General features: G+C 31.8%; 1 protein-coding gene across 1 annotated transcript in view; it reads left to right on the plus strand.

The window, feature by feature from the left end:
- The window catches only part of LOC114349056 (ubiquitin carboxyl-terminal hydrolase 46), a 34,753-nt gene extending 19,441 nt beyond the window's left edge, over positions 1 to 15,312 (plus strand). Inside the window, exons 7-8 of the mRNA XM_028299480.2 lie at positions 6,887 to 7,030; positions 12,738 to 15,312. Of these exons, the coding sequence (XP_028155281.1) occupies positions 6,887 to 7,030; positions 12,738 to 12,845 (252 nt within the window). The 3' untranslated portion in view covers positions 12,846 to 15,312. The remainder of the gene's footprint in view (positions 1 to 6,886; positions 7,031 to 12,737) is intronic.
- Positions 15,313 to 15,810: the final 498 nt, after the last annotated feature.

The raw sequence follows: 15,810 nt of genomic DNA on the forward strand, positions 1-15,810 counted from the left end.
AGTTATTTTGTAATACGACGACGTGGCTTTGGTGACTGTTATCATTATGTCATAGTGACACTTACCTTTTGTTTACCTATGATTGTTCATGTTTCTTAGTGTCGAAGATTGTGCGAACGCCGTTGCTGTGGTTGAAGATGGGAGAAATTATGACAACGAGTATGGCGTCGAACTGGAGAGATTTGCGGAGTGCGCTTTCAGTCCCCGCGTTAGCCATGGAGGCGCACACTGAATTGTTATTTATTGAGGGTTCGTTGACTGCACACCGGTATATTGAGGAAATTTTAGCGAATCACGTAGTACCTTTTTCTCAATATGTCGGCGATGATTTTCTATTGATGCACGATAATGCGCGACCCCACTCTGCAATGTGTGTCACGCAATATTTAGAGGAAGTTGGTATTAATAAAATGAACTGGCCAGCGTGTTCGCCAGATCTGAACCCAATAGATCACGTTTGGGTATGCTTGGTAGAAATATTAGAGGTCGCGAAGTCACACCAGCCTCAATTAACGAACTTCGCTTGGCTCTAGAAGAGGAATAGCAAAACATCCAGCAAGATGATATTCGAAACCTCGTAGACAGCATGAGCCGACGTGTACAGGCAGTTATAGAGGCTAGGGGAGGCAATACAAAGTTTTAAGTTATTTTTTATTAGTTTTTCTTTGTTATTTGCGTACTTAGGTCAAGTTACATTTAAGTTTTTTTTATGTTTGGTTATTGTTATCATTGTTCATTAAAATCAAGATCATGTCGTTGTTTTTAATCATTATTAAAATACAGTGCTTCTGGGATGTCGATATGACATTCCTTCGATGTCACCATAGCCCCCATCGTCGTATTACAAATTAATACAAAAGATAATGGTAATAATAGGAAAAGTCGTAAATTGTGGGTGACAAAAGTCATTTCGCTTCTAAAAATGAACCAATCCATATTTTTACATGAAACAAAAAACATAATACTTAAAAGACAGGGTTGCAACCGAAAAACAAGGTTTTGCGAAAATCCGCCAACGGAATGGACCGTGATAGTGTGACGTCAAAACGCCAAAAAGTTTCCAAACAAAGCAACTGTCAATTGATTATACACGTGATTTGTGTAATCATTTTTAATTTTATTTTGTTTTAACAATCATCTGTAGATTTTTTCTAAAGACACAATCCTTGTTAGTCATATCAATCATATTGCTTTTAATTTTATAAATTTAATGGCCTTACACAAAATCAAGGATATATACACTACATAGTACTTACTGCTTTTCTTCAGGTTTTTAACCAGTCCTATTTGGAAATATGGTGGGAAATATACTAGGAGCATTAATTACAATCACGGGTACCCAACACATTAACATTTTGTAAAAATTAAACATCCTACAAGCATAATATTCCAATTATAAAAACCAAAACAAACACCATGTGTGAATTTTTGCTTTGTTTGGAAACCATTTCAGAGTAGCCAACATTGATTTGACGTCACGACTATCACGGTCCATTATTCCACAGGATGTTTCAAAGTTAGGATAAAAAACCACCTTTCGATTATCGCCGTATAATATATCAAATACAAAACTTTATTAAAAAACTCACTATACCAAATTAAAATTTATAAATGTTTACACAGTGTGCTAAAAAAATAATCAAAATAGTGCTAAAAATTAAAAAAACTGAAATACTTTGAATTTGAGCAAAATTTTCTCTGTTGCGTTTTTTTGCATCTGAGTGTAGTGTACAGTTGAGTCCCTGAGTCTTTACCCGTGCGTCATCATTTAAAGCATACGAAATAAGTAGGAAATTTACTAAACGCAACAGCAAGTGACAGAAAGTGGCTACTGCTCTGATCACGGGCAGGGCCACTTTATCCATTAGGCAATATAGGCAGTTGCCTAGGGCGGCACATTATGAGAGGGCGGCAAAAATACTGCACAAAAATATTTGTAGGTATATAAAAATTATGGATCTGGCTTCTGTCATTAAAGAAAATGAAGCTCTTTCAAATTACCTTACTGCAAGGAAGCCAAAAAATTGTGCTCAAATAAAACATATAAATAAATAAGAAAGAGAAAAATAAAAATTCAATTTGACGAGGAGAGATGGAAATCCACACATTCTATATTATAATCGACACTCTGATAAGAGACCTGGATAGACGTCTGGAATCTTATCGACTTATTTATCAACGTTTTCGTGTTATTAACAGATTTGCCAAAATTAAGCAATGAAGAAATTATTAAAGAAGCTGAAAATCTGATACAAAATAAAGACGACCAAGATACATCATTCATACATGAATGCATTCACGTAAAGGGTCATTTGGATATCACAATAAAATCACCAATTGACAATCTTAATATTTAAAGATGAGTTTGTGCAGTCACTGAAAGTGGATATAAGCTGTTACCTCCGATTTCGTTGAACCTCTATCGGTTTGCATGAAAATTGGTGAGTGGTTAGATGATATCTTAAGGAACAAAGGTGACATGGTGTCAACTTGCGTTTTTACCCTGAGGGTGGATGCTACCCCTTCTCAGGGGTGAAAATTATTTTATTAAAAATATCCCCATATTCGATAGAGGGGCAAATTCTAAGCAAAATTTGTTACATACAGTTATTAAAATAAATCAAAACTTTTTGAGTTATTAAAGATCAAAGATTTTAATTTTTCGACAGAAAAATTAATGTTATTAACCGCTTTTTCATAAATAACTCAAAAACTATAAGATTTTACAAAAAAGTTATTATTACCAAAATTAAACATAATAAAAAATGAAATAAACTCCTTACTGAAAAAGCCTTTTAATGTTAACCAAAAGTGAATTATAGGTAATTGAATATATATTTTTTTCGGCGAGTACCCAAATCTAAGTATTCAAGCTTAAATAACGGGAAAATGATGCATTTTATAACATAACCTTATTAAACATTTGTCAAAGTACTTAGAAATATTTATCAAATGAGTCCCCGAACAAGTTGGTAGCATTAAAATTTATGCAACAAACATTTTTCAAAGTTTATCTTTTAAAAATTTTTCCAAAAAAGTTATTATTTTTTTTAAATAACCCCGTTAATTTTTACGATATCAGGTTTATCTAAAAACCATTTGAAAGTTAATTTTAATGGCTATTAAAACACGTTAAATTTAATCTTTTAAACTCTTTGCTTTTTTAAAAATAAAAGATTAAATGGTTCCGGTTACATGGTTCTCGCAGCAAAATTTAAGCTTTAAACGTTTCTATCTCGGTTATTTTTTACCCTACAGAAATAGTAAAAAGGTAGAATATTTGATACAGAAAAAACTAAAATTTGGTTATACATATATCACTTTTTACGTATATTGAGTATTTTTGGAGTTATTATCAAAAGAAAATGAAAATTACGATAATTTTAAAAATTATGATTTTTTTAAATTATATCTTTTTTAAAAAAATGCATTCTAAACCTGTCAAAATTGTTGCAATCATTACTTATGGCTAATATAAAGAAATTCTTCTAAGGATTACTATATAGTTTAATTTTTGTGGATTTAATTTGTGGATTTTGTATGTTTAATTTTTCACTTTTTCCTAAAAAGTTCTAAAGGGTTCTCTTATTTATCATAACTTGCTTAATTGTGATGCTATTAACTTCTACTGGAACTCATTTGATAGGTAGGTATTTCGAAGTACTTTGACAAGTACTTGGCGGGTATATTTTATAAAATGCATCGTTTTCCCGTTATGTAAGCTTAAATGCTTAGATTTGAGTACTCGTCGAAAAAATATACATTCAATTACCCATAACTCATTTGAATTAACATTAGTTTAGTTCTTTAAGTGAGGAGTGTATTCAGCTTTTTATTATCTTCAATTTTGGTAATAATAACTTTTTTGTAAAAGCTTATAGTTTTTGAGTTGTACGTGGAAAAATGCTTTAAAACATACATTTTTACGAAAAAATAAAATCTTTAATCTTTAATAACTCAAAATAAATAAATAAAAAGTATTGATTTATATTAATAACTTTATACATATAGCAAATTTAGCTTAGAATTTGTCTCTCTATCGATTTATGGTATTATTAAAAAAAATTCACCCTTGAGAAGGGGTGGCATCCACCACCACGGTAAAGTCGCAAGTTGGCATCATGTCACCTTTGTTCCTTGAGGTACCTCTAACTACTCACCAATTTTCATGAAAATCAATGAAGGTTTAACGAAATCGGAGGTGAAATCCTTTAGTGACTGCACTAAGTGAATTGAAAGATATTTTCCCTAATTTTGACATTGCTTTGCACATTTATTTGTGCACCCCAGTTGCCAACGTGTCTGCTGAAAGGTCAGTTTCGAAAATGTCAAGAATTAAAAATAAAATCCACAAGGAAAAATTTCCTGTAGCTGGCTGTATACCATGAATTACAAAAATTTAAGAAAAATCTTCTGCGTAAAAAGTGTATTTATGTTTTTTTACGCAGAAGATTTTTCTTCAATTTTTGTAATTAAAAATAATTTCCCATCAAGTATGACGCAAGAACGTGTTAACAATTTGTCGATTTTGTTAAGAAAAAAAATTTTTTTTTTAAGAAATCTCTGATGTGATCGAACTGGAATGACAATTTTTTCTGTTATAGATATATAAACAACGTAGTTTAAGTCCATTTTTGTGTATTCTTCTTTAAATAAAAATTTCTGCAATTTTTTTTTCGCAAAAATGGTACATGTTTGAAGGGCAGCTACTAAAGAATTGCCTAGGGCGTCAATTGACCTAAACTCGGCTCTGATCACGGGTTATATTATATAGTATAAAATTTCACGTTATCAAATAAATAGAATGTCAAATGTAGGTTTTGCTTTAAAATTTTGATGCATAATTACAGCTACATTTGAAGTAGCTTAATAAATTCTTTTAATATCATTGATTAATAAATAAATAAATAAACAATTTATAAAAAAATTCAATAAAGTCAATTCGCTTCTCTGAGACACAACTGTCTAGTGACGTTAGTAATTTATTTTTTGGGAAGTTCAGTTGCTAGGCGTGACTGGAATTTACTACACAACCAAACATACCTGCTGTTGGCTAATATTATTAACAGTAAACAGACATAAATAACATAAACCTTACGCCAATCAATAGTTATCTATCTACATTATTATAATGTATTGATAGCAAATGAGAAAATTATTTATTGTACAAAATAAAAATATTTTGTAGAAATAAACTTCACAAAATTTTATGAGATTAGTATACACTTCCCCTATTTCTAATAATTCTTTTGTTAATGAAAGATAAGTTGATTTGAGTAGTTAATCGTGTGAGATAGGAATTTTTGTGTTGTATGTTTCCTATTCCGAATGTGTCAAAGTGAATCTCGGCAGAGCGAATATTTTCTTTTTGTCATTTGATTCACTTTGGCGGAAACTTAAACATTTCCTTAACTGTGTTAATGAGGTTAGCTTTGTATGTTGTAACAGATGTTGTAAAAACATCCACGCTTAACGTAGCATTTTAAATCAATGTTTCCTTGACGAACTACTTTTACTGGGCTTTGATCCACATATTTTTGTTAAATAATATCTTGGTGGTTAGCATGTACATTGCACGTAAGCACTGATGATGACTGGTAAACCAGTCGAAAACTAGTTATGTTGTGATTTTGATGTCGCCCTTTTGAGGGATTTTAAATATACCCTTTATAAAGGATTTTACTGTTGTTTGTTGTAAATACACTTACCATAAAATTTCAAACTCCAATATAAAATTAGTTGTGAAAAATACTGTTTGTGTACTTAAAAAAACTTCAAAATGCAAAAATTCGACAAAATTCAACAGACGGACAGCCACAAAAGTAAAGACACCAGAAACGTCACAAATTGTACTCAAAGTCTGAAAACATTCCCAAACGTATTTTTTTGTACGTATCTCTTTTCAATGTACTGAGTTTAGAGCCTTCATAAAAATAACATGTGTTTTTACTTAATAGGCGGTAGCTGGTTTGTCATTAGTTTCATGCGTGGAAGAGAATGATGCTAGATAAAAAGTGTTTTATCTCGCCAGGTATTAATGACGCACGGGTAAAGAATCGTAGACTCAAGTATACATACTTTACTACAGTGTTTTATATACCGGGTGGTGAATCGTAAAACGGGTCATAGGAAACTCAATGTAAAATTCTAAACTGTCGAATTTCTGCTTCCCTAATTATTTTACATCAAAAGTCATGAGAGAATATTTGTAGAGAATTGAAATCTGTATTAAAATCAAATTTTAAAATTGTTCTACGATTTAAACGCATTCCAAAATTTTGAAAAATATAATACATTTGCCACAGTAGGTATGTGTGTAAAAGTTAGGCCACACGTTACTATTTAACTGACAGTGCTCACACCATTGACTGAATAAAAAATCTTTATTGTTTTTTTTTTTTATATGGCTTTGGCAGTTTGCCATACAGCTATATCTTTATTGTTAAATCTTTAGTATTAAATCTTTATGTGAAAATACTTTCTCCGCAACTGAGGGTATCTTATCAACTGTATTGTTTTTAAACAATAAATGATACAATAAAAATATTGACATTGACAGTTCAAAAATATGAAAATAACAACTTCATTGTGACACATTATTGCACTGTGTGTGGCCTCATTTTGGGCTGAAAAATTGAAAAATGTATTACATTTTTACAAAATTTTGGAATATGTTTAACTCGTAGAACAATTTTAACATTTGTTTTCAATACAGATTTCAATCCTTTACAAGTAGTTTCTAATGTCTTGATGTAAAATAATTAGGGGAGCAGGAATTCAACAGTTTAGAATTTTACATTGAGTTTCCTATGGTCCCTTTTACAATTCACCACCCGGTATAAAGTAATCGAATTTTCATTAATTTCATTTATATTATTTCTTTTAGTCGGATGATGCACTGAATCCAGATAGACTTTATGATCTTGTAGCTGTTGTGATACACTGTGGTAGCGGACCTAATAGAGGACATTATATAAGCATTGTCAAAAGCCACGGATTTTGGCTTCTTTTTGACGATGATCAAGTCGATGTAAGTAGTTATATAATTATTTTTGTAATTGGATTCTCCAGACAAATGCAGAACAGATAGCTAAAGCGTGAAAATGATACTACGAAAATAAATTTAGAAATTAAACAATAGACGTTAGAAATGAAACATATCAATATGACGGGAACAAAGAAATAGAGCAAATAAGTGGAAAGAAGTAATACAGGAAAGATCGAACATAAAAACAGGCAAAGCTGGAGGGGATGATGACATAGACCCGGAAATGGTAAAATACATGGGAGACGAAGGGATAAACTGGCTATGGAAAATATACAGAGGCATGAAAAAAGCAACAAATCCCAAAAGACTGGCAAAGCAACCTTATAGTGCCAATATACAAAAAGGGAGAGCATGTCAACTGCTAACCAAATACGGACAATAATAGGATACCAAAGATTACAGCCAGTAAAAATAGAAGCCTTATTGTATGCGGATGACGTAGTCCTTATAGCAGATTCCATGACCAAAATGCAAAAACTTATAAACATATGGGCAGAGGAAACAGAAACTAAAAATGGAAATTAACATCAAGAAAAGTAAAATAATAGTCATCGGCGAAAAGGAAGAATACGAAATAAAGATAAAAAGCAAAAAAACTTAACTGGAAATACTTACCGCATATGATTATCTTGAAAGTATAATTACCAATGATTGAAAAATAGATCTCGAAGTAACAAACAGAACAAAGAAATCGAACAAACTGTACTGCGCACTAGTGCTTGTTCTGAAAAAACAAGAATTTTTCCCATGAAACAAAAATGAAAACATTAAATTCGATTGTAATACCGACGATACTACAGTCCCTGGCCATATTATTATGACCACCTATGAATTTTTACAAAAATCAACTATTTCACTAAGTACGTTTTGTTTAAAATATGATTTTTAAATTTAATTTTGTTATGCAATGTTAATGTTATTCATTAACTATAATATATTTAATAATAAACTGCAATAAAATATTTGAAAATATTACATATTTATATTTTTTTAATATTTTTTTCAACTTCTGACCTTAATCAGATGGAAAATTATTTGGGAGCTTTTAAAACGAGAAATTTCCGATGAAAAGGTCACTAACGAAATTGTTTTGATTAAAGAACTAATATATCGTTGAAAACACAATGACAAATTGAAGCAAAAAAAATTTAACTGCATTCAAAGTATACCAAGACGAGTACTAGCGGTAATCAAAGTTAGAGGGGGCTCAGCGAAATATTGAAAAAACAAAAATATGTGATATTTTTAAATGTTTTGTTGGTGTTTATTATTAAATATAATACATTTAATCATAAACAGCAATAAATCATTTGAAAATATCACATATTTGTATTTTTTTAATACTTTGCTGAGCCCGTCTAACTTTGATTACTGCTAGTACTCGTCTTGGCATATTTTGAATGCAGTTAAATTTTTTTTGCTTCAATTTGTCATTGTGTTTTCAACGATATATTAGTTCTTTAATTAAAACAAGTTCGTTAGTGACATTTTCATCGGAAATTTCTCGTTTTAAAAGCTCCCAAATAATTTTCCATCTGATTAACATCAGATGTTGAACAAAATATTAAAAAAATATAAATATGTAATATTTTCAAATATTTTATTGCAGTTTATTATTAAATATATTATAGTTAATGAATAACATTAACATTGCATAACAAAATTAAATTTAAAAATCATATTTTCAACAAAACGTACTTAGTGAAATAGTTGATTTTTGTAAAAATTCATAGGTGGTCATAATAATATGGCCAGGGACTGTATATACGAGCGAAAATTGGACTTTGCAGGAAAGGCATAATAGAGTCCTTTTCATGAGCATTTTTCAGTGCGTCACAGTTTTTCGATTTCTTTCTAACGCATTAAATTGTATGTGACAAAAAAAGGCACGTCTGTGATTACAGATATTTATAACATTTATTCTAGTTGTCGATAGATGGCGCTATAATAAAAAAAAGTTATCTAGGAATTATATAATATGGGCCATTCCACGAACATACGCCTGTTTTGGATTACTTCGACAACGAATATTTTACTGTGCAACATAAGAAGTACGAAAGTAAATGGCGCTAATAATTATTCCAATAAACAACAATGTAATTTGCGATTTACTTTCGTTCTTCTTATTTTGCACAGTAAAATATTCGTTGTCGAAGTAATCCAAAACAGGCGTATGTTCGTGGAATAGGGTATAATATATCTACGAATATAATCTGTACAATTTATAAGACTATACAAATCAAAGAAAATACCATTTTATAAATGCAATAAACACAATTGATTTGTTTTATGCCTAATTACAAATGTGACAACTGTCAGATTTAACTAAAATGTCATGTTAGAATAAATGTCATAAATGTGTATTATCACGGACTTACATTTTTTTCTATCATTTGTGACACACTGAAAAATGCTCATGAAAAGGACTCTAGTAGGATAAACGCAATGGATATGAGACATCTACGAGCTACAATCGGAAGACCAAATAGGATAGAATAAGAAATGAGACAATAAGAGTGAGAACCAAACAGGAACCAATAATGAATACATTAATAAAGAGACAATTAAACTGATATGGACATCTGATGGTAATGAAATCCAGTAGATCAACGAGAAAAATTCACGAAAGAAGAAATATCAAAAAATGTATAAACATTTTCAATTTCTTTGCAACACGAAAATGCAGCAGCTGCATAATGCTCTGGTTAAATCGGAGAGTGCAAGAAGAGACTATACCGGTTTCGGAGGTCTTTTCCCCCTCATCAGTAGTCCCATATCCTCTTCTCTCCGATTTCCCAGGCATGACACTTTGGGCCCTTTAGTATTGCAAAGAAAGAAATGTCACGGATGAACTATCTACCAAAAAACAAAGTAAGTTATCAATCGAAGTTGCACAGAAAACGACAATAAATATCGTTCCCATACCACCAGATTGACAACAGGTGGAATACTTTCTTTGGTTACACCTCCTGAGATTTTCAAAATTTATAAATCATACAGGATGCCGAGGAAATTAAGATGAGAGAATTTTAAATATCACAAAAAAACGAGAGGCCGAGGAAAAAATGGATTCATCAAATAGTAGATGCGGGAAAGTTTAAACAGAAAACGATTGAAGAAATGAAAATAATAGCACAAAACAGAACGGATAAAAGAGATGGGTGAATATGTAGCATAACTAAACCCAAATCCGACATCTGAAAGGGTATAAGGAAGGGGAGAGAGAAAGATAGGCAGTAATTGGATTCTGACTCCTCTTGCGTTTCTTGAGAAAAACAAATACTAAATTTATAATAACAAGCCTTATAGATAAGTGATTTCACAGCCAACTCTGATTAAAAGGTTTTTGTTTTTCGACTGCTGTAACGTTTGCTATAATAATAGACGGAGAGGCAGCGCTGAAAAATCTCTTTGAATTTACTAAAGCTAGATTTTTCACAGTTGATTACTATGAGTGTGTAGAGAAACATACTGAGGTCGGTCAAGCGAAACGTAGAACAGGGGTTACTGAGAGGGTATCAAAGTTGCTTTCCTACGAAGGTAATTAAATCCATTTACTTAGGCTTAAAATCAGTACACACATTCTAAATTAAATGTCAATAAAAGTTATTATAGTCGGTCAGCTGTATGACGGGACAGAGCCGGTCGGTCGGCCCCAATAGTCGATTGAGGAAATTAAGCATTTTGGCTCGCAATTTTTTCGTCCAGCATGGATTTACTTGAAATTTTCACAGAAGGTAGGGAATAGTCCAAGGATCATTTTCTATATCATGCCGCTATCATACGCTAAAACCTTGGGGGTGGTTGCCACCCCATCTTGGGGGTGGTTGCCACCCCATCTTGGGGGGTGGTTGCCACCCCATCTAGGGGGTGGGAATTTTTTATTACATTTTAACCATGTAATTCGATGGAAAAAGTGATTCTAAGAAAAAAATGTTTTTTACATTTTCTTTGTAAAATGTTTTTCGAGTTATTCGCGCTTGAAAATAAGTTTTTCGGAGAAAAAAATCGACTTTTTAGAGGATTTTTTGAGAATATCTCGAAAAATATGCATTTATTCGAAAAAAAACTGTAGATATCAAAATTGTATCTTTTATTAGCACAAACCAAATTCTTTTCCAATAATATCTTTAAGACCAAAACAAACCGCATGTTAAAGGTTAGCTTTTTTCGTCAAATGCATTATTTGAAATATTCAAAGCCAAATAATGAGAAAAATTTGCATTTTTCGAGGAAAACTTAAATAATATTTTTTTCAAGTATACAATTAGACCTTTCAAAAAAATAATAAAAAGTTTCTAGCATGAAAATTAAGCGACTTATAATCAAAAAAATGTCGGTACCTGCTTTTCTCTACGAAAAAATCATTGAAAACAACCACCTTACCTTCCTAATTCAAAATTGGACTTCACCTTTCTGTAGTTCCTTTTATATTTACATTATCAATACACTCAAGGAGTTTGACCTATTTAAAATGCCTAATTTTGGAAAAATTGGAGTTTAAAGAAAAATTGATTTTTGCAATTTGGTATTTTTCACCTTTTACTTCAAAATATGTCCGAAAATACTGAAGATACGAAAAAAATTTTAAACTACTAAATTGTAGCTTTTTTAATGAATAAAATTACCCTGTGCATAGATTCTCATTACAGTGAATAGTTAGCCAAATTAAGCTGTTTAAAACCTCTATTTACCAGCAAACACTCCCTTGTTCGAGCCCTTTAAACCCGCCCCAATTAAAAACTAAGGGATCTTACGGAATTTAATTTACACAGTCTTATAGCTCTTTAAAAATCCTACAAAATCGTTTTTGAAGAAACTTTTTATCGCCAAAAATATATAGAATATTTTTCGAGGTATTTTCAAGCGCGAATAACTCGAAAAATATTAATTTTACGAAGAAAATGTAAAAAACATTGTTTTCTTAGAATCACTTGTTCCATCGAATTACATGGTTAAAATGTATTAAAAAATACCCCCGAGATGGGGTGGCAACCACCCCCAAGGTTTTAGCGTATGAAAGCGGCATGATATAGAAAATGATCCTTGGACTATTCCCTACCTTCTGTGAAAATTTCAAGTAAATCCATGTTGGACGAAAAAATTGCGAGCTAAAATGCTTCATTTCCTCAATCGACTATTGGGGCCGACCGACCGGCTCTGTCCCGTCATACAGCTGACCGACTATAATAACTTTTATTGATATTTAATTTAGAATGTGTGTACCGATTTTCAGCCTTTGTAAATGGATTTAATTACCTTCGTAGGAAAGCAACTTTGATACCCTCTCAGTAACCCCTGTTCTACGTTTCCCTTGACCGACCGCAGTATGTTTCTCTACACACTCACAGTAATCAACTGTGAAAAATCTAGCTTTAGTAAATTCAAAAAGATTTTTCAGCGCTGCCTCTTGGTCTATAATGAAAAAGACAGTTTATGTTTCCTTTCGATTCAGAGGCGATGCACAATCTCTAGACAGCTGTTTCTGTCTTACAGACTTCCTCAGTAGAGCTGCGTGCACACCGCTGAAGCAAAACAAAACCAAACTGTCTATTTATGTGGAATTTTAAAATAGTTTAAAGTCCACTTTTGGGACTCTGCAGCGACATCTCTTATAGAAAAGCGAAAAGTCTCAGATAAATTTCTTTACTATAGTAACTCATTAATATTTTCTATATTCTTTTTTTAGAAAATTGACGCTTCTACAATAGAAGACTTCTACGGCCTGACTGCAGACACCCAAAAATCGTCTGAAACCGGCTACATATTGTTCTACCAAAGCCGAGAAAGCTTATGAACTCTAGTGCAACTCGCCTTATCGGAAGGGGAGGGCGTTTCCTCTCTCTCGAAGTACAAATAGCCCCCTCCCTCTCTTTCACAGAGTAACCCAGTTCAGGCCAGTTCCCAGAGTATATTTTTTTTACTACCAATGCAAAATTGTTAATTCACCAAAACGACTATATGTTTCTGTACCGATGGAGATTGAGTAAAAGAATGTGAGCTTTTATTTAAAAATCGTTAAAGAAGAAACTCAAAATTACTTTACATTTTAGAAATGATAGCGGGATGAATAAAAAATGGTCTAGTTAATGGTTTACGCAGTGTACCCTATCTGTATCTTGAACATTCATTTTTGAAACCATCTTCAACATTTACAATTATTAACGTTTCACATTTTTCTGATAGTATTACATTTATATATATTTTTTTCAATGTAAAATCCTCCTTCAAAAGCTTTATTTATATCACTATGTACAGAGATCTTTAAAATGTTTAAATGTTCCATTAACAGTAACTTAAAGTGAATCTTTTTTTCTTGTCGGAGCTGTGGACAAGCTATGGTAGAGGAGTGTAGCCAAATTTCGAATATTATTTGTAAATGACCCGATTTTATATTATTTTTTAAACGATTTTTCACTCAATATTTCTTATTATGCTCAGTTTATTATCAAAACAAATTAATCAAAAATATAAAAATGAACTCGGTGCAGTCTGTGTCAAGACTATGATTCTGATAGGGGGGTTTCGCAGACGTTTGTCAATTGTCAATTTTGGTGCTGCTATGTATGGGAGAGTTGCTGTATTACTCTTCTTTTGACATAAAATTACGATTTATCGTAAACCCCATCTTGATAAAACGTTATGAAGAATAATAACTTTCTACTAAAAATAAAATATTCAGTGAATTTTTTATAAACAGTAAGCGTCTAGCGAAGCGGACAGGGTTAAATTCTTGTATTTAAAAGCCACCTCTGGTGTCCGTACCGATTATGTGGCAACACTGTTCCTTTACTTCTCATTTGAAAAGCATTGCCTTATACAAGCCATACTGACAACTCGGAGTGACAAACACTATAGATAAAATACCAAGTATTACATATGGCTGAATTGGTGTTGAAGTGAGGGTTCCAATAATAATAATACAATATACAGAGTGTTGTATTTAAAAAACCAAAGTGACTGATATCAGAAAAATAATCAATCTGGCAACATTGCAAGCATCAAATTTGAAGTCTCCATATTGTAGAATAGGCCTATCCCAGTTTTTGAGCAATGGGGACCATCCATTGAAGAGATAATTGAAGACCTTGGGACCAGAAGGGGACATGCCACCAAACAATACTTTGGAGAAAACATCATTTTAAACTTATTTTCAAATCATGAAATCCAATTTTTACATTTTTCTCGGAAGTAAGGCCCATGATCGTTTCTAAAATTTAGAATATGTTATTAATTACACAATAAAAATAACAGAAATGTTTAGATATTTAACGGTTTTTGAGTTTTTGAACATTTTTTGAAAAAAATATGAGGCTTATCCCCTTTAGTATAAAAAATTATATGTATTCTAAAAGTGAACATAAAATTCCGCAATAAAATAATTAAGTTGTCAATGTTTTCAATAGCTGAAAAGGGGTCCAAATGTTCAGTGTCTTCCAGTGGTTCATTATTCTCAGTATCTGGTAGAATCTGTTGGCAAGCACCAATTTCTGTCTACACTGTTTTGTGCAACCGCAAGGTGCACCTAATTTTTTTAGTTCTATTCATTTTCCTACAATAAAGCAAGTATTTTACTAAAAATGGATAAGCCACAAAAAACCTTTAGAACAATCATAATATTTTTAGGTTCGAAAAATATAACATAAGGAGACAAGCCACACATTTAATAAACATAACGTTCTAAGTTTATGTTTTAGGAATCACTGCTACTTGCGCATACTGTATAGTCTTTGACATCTTCGCTTTCATTTAAAAACGGATCTTGGTCACTGTTCAGAATCAAATTCAGAAACGTCTATTTTTCATTTACATGCACGGGAATGTTCCGCCGCCATGTTGATTACTACTGTGGCTTGTCTCCTGTTGCAATATAAAGTTATGGTGACATAACGGGACTTACTACAGCGGCGCCATCTATGAGAAATCAGCTGACATTTTCTGTTTGGGACATTAATAGGGCCTTAAAGTGTGCGATTTCTACTTTAACTCATTTTTGACGAAATTGTGACTTGTCCCCTTCTGGTCCCAAGGTCTTCACTTGGGCGTTTCGTGACTTTTGGCTACAACTTGTTACTCCACTCTGTATGTTAATATTAAAAATGCGAAGACTGTCCGAAATGTGGCTACTTTCCTCTATTATACATGCAGATTTAGTTATGAAAAAAGTCTGTTATTAATGTTGTTCTGAAGCTATTTTCTTGTGACATTTTTACAATTTTAACTATTTATAATGGGAAATAAGCCACGATATTATTAAAAAATGATTTTTATTAACGTTTCGACGCCCAAATCGGGTGCCGTTGTCAAAATACAAAATACTGTTAACATAAACAAAAATGTTGTTGCTTAGTAAAAAAATTCTTCTAATAATTTATTTAATTTGACTCATTTATATCGGCAATTCAGATACATATGATACATTTTAAAGTAGAAGACTTTAAAATGATATCGCCAATATTTATGAGTTGCGTTCCTGGGACGACTTTACTAAAAGATAGTTCATTGGATTACATGAAATCAACCCCAACTCAAGAATATCCGTCACAAAAAAATCATAGCATGTGATCTGTCTTTAAAAAGACAACCATATGCAACGGTGACATTAAAATTTTCGCGTTAGAGATCTCATAGTAAATCACGAGGGAAAACCAGGAAAAACCTCGTGATACTATCCCAACATCGTAAGTATTTGCTCTTACATTTAATTTACTCTCAAAATGAATACCAAACTCTGACTTTACTGTAATTTTGTTTAAATTATA

The sequence above is a fragment of the Diabrotica virgifera genome, chromosome 3, assembly GCF_917563875.1.
Source record: "Diabrotica virgifera virgifera chromosome 3, PGI_DIABVI_V3a".
NCBI lineage: Eukaryota > Metazoa > Arthropoda > Insecta > Coleoptera > Chrysomelidae > Diabrotica > Diabrotica virgifera.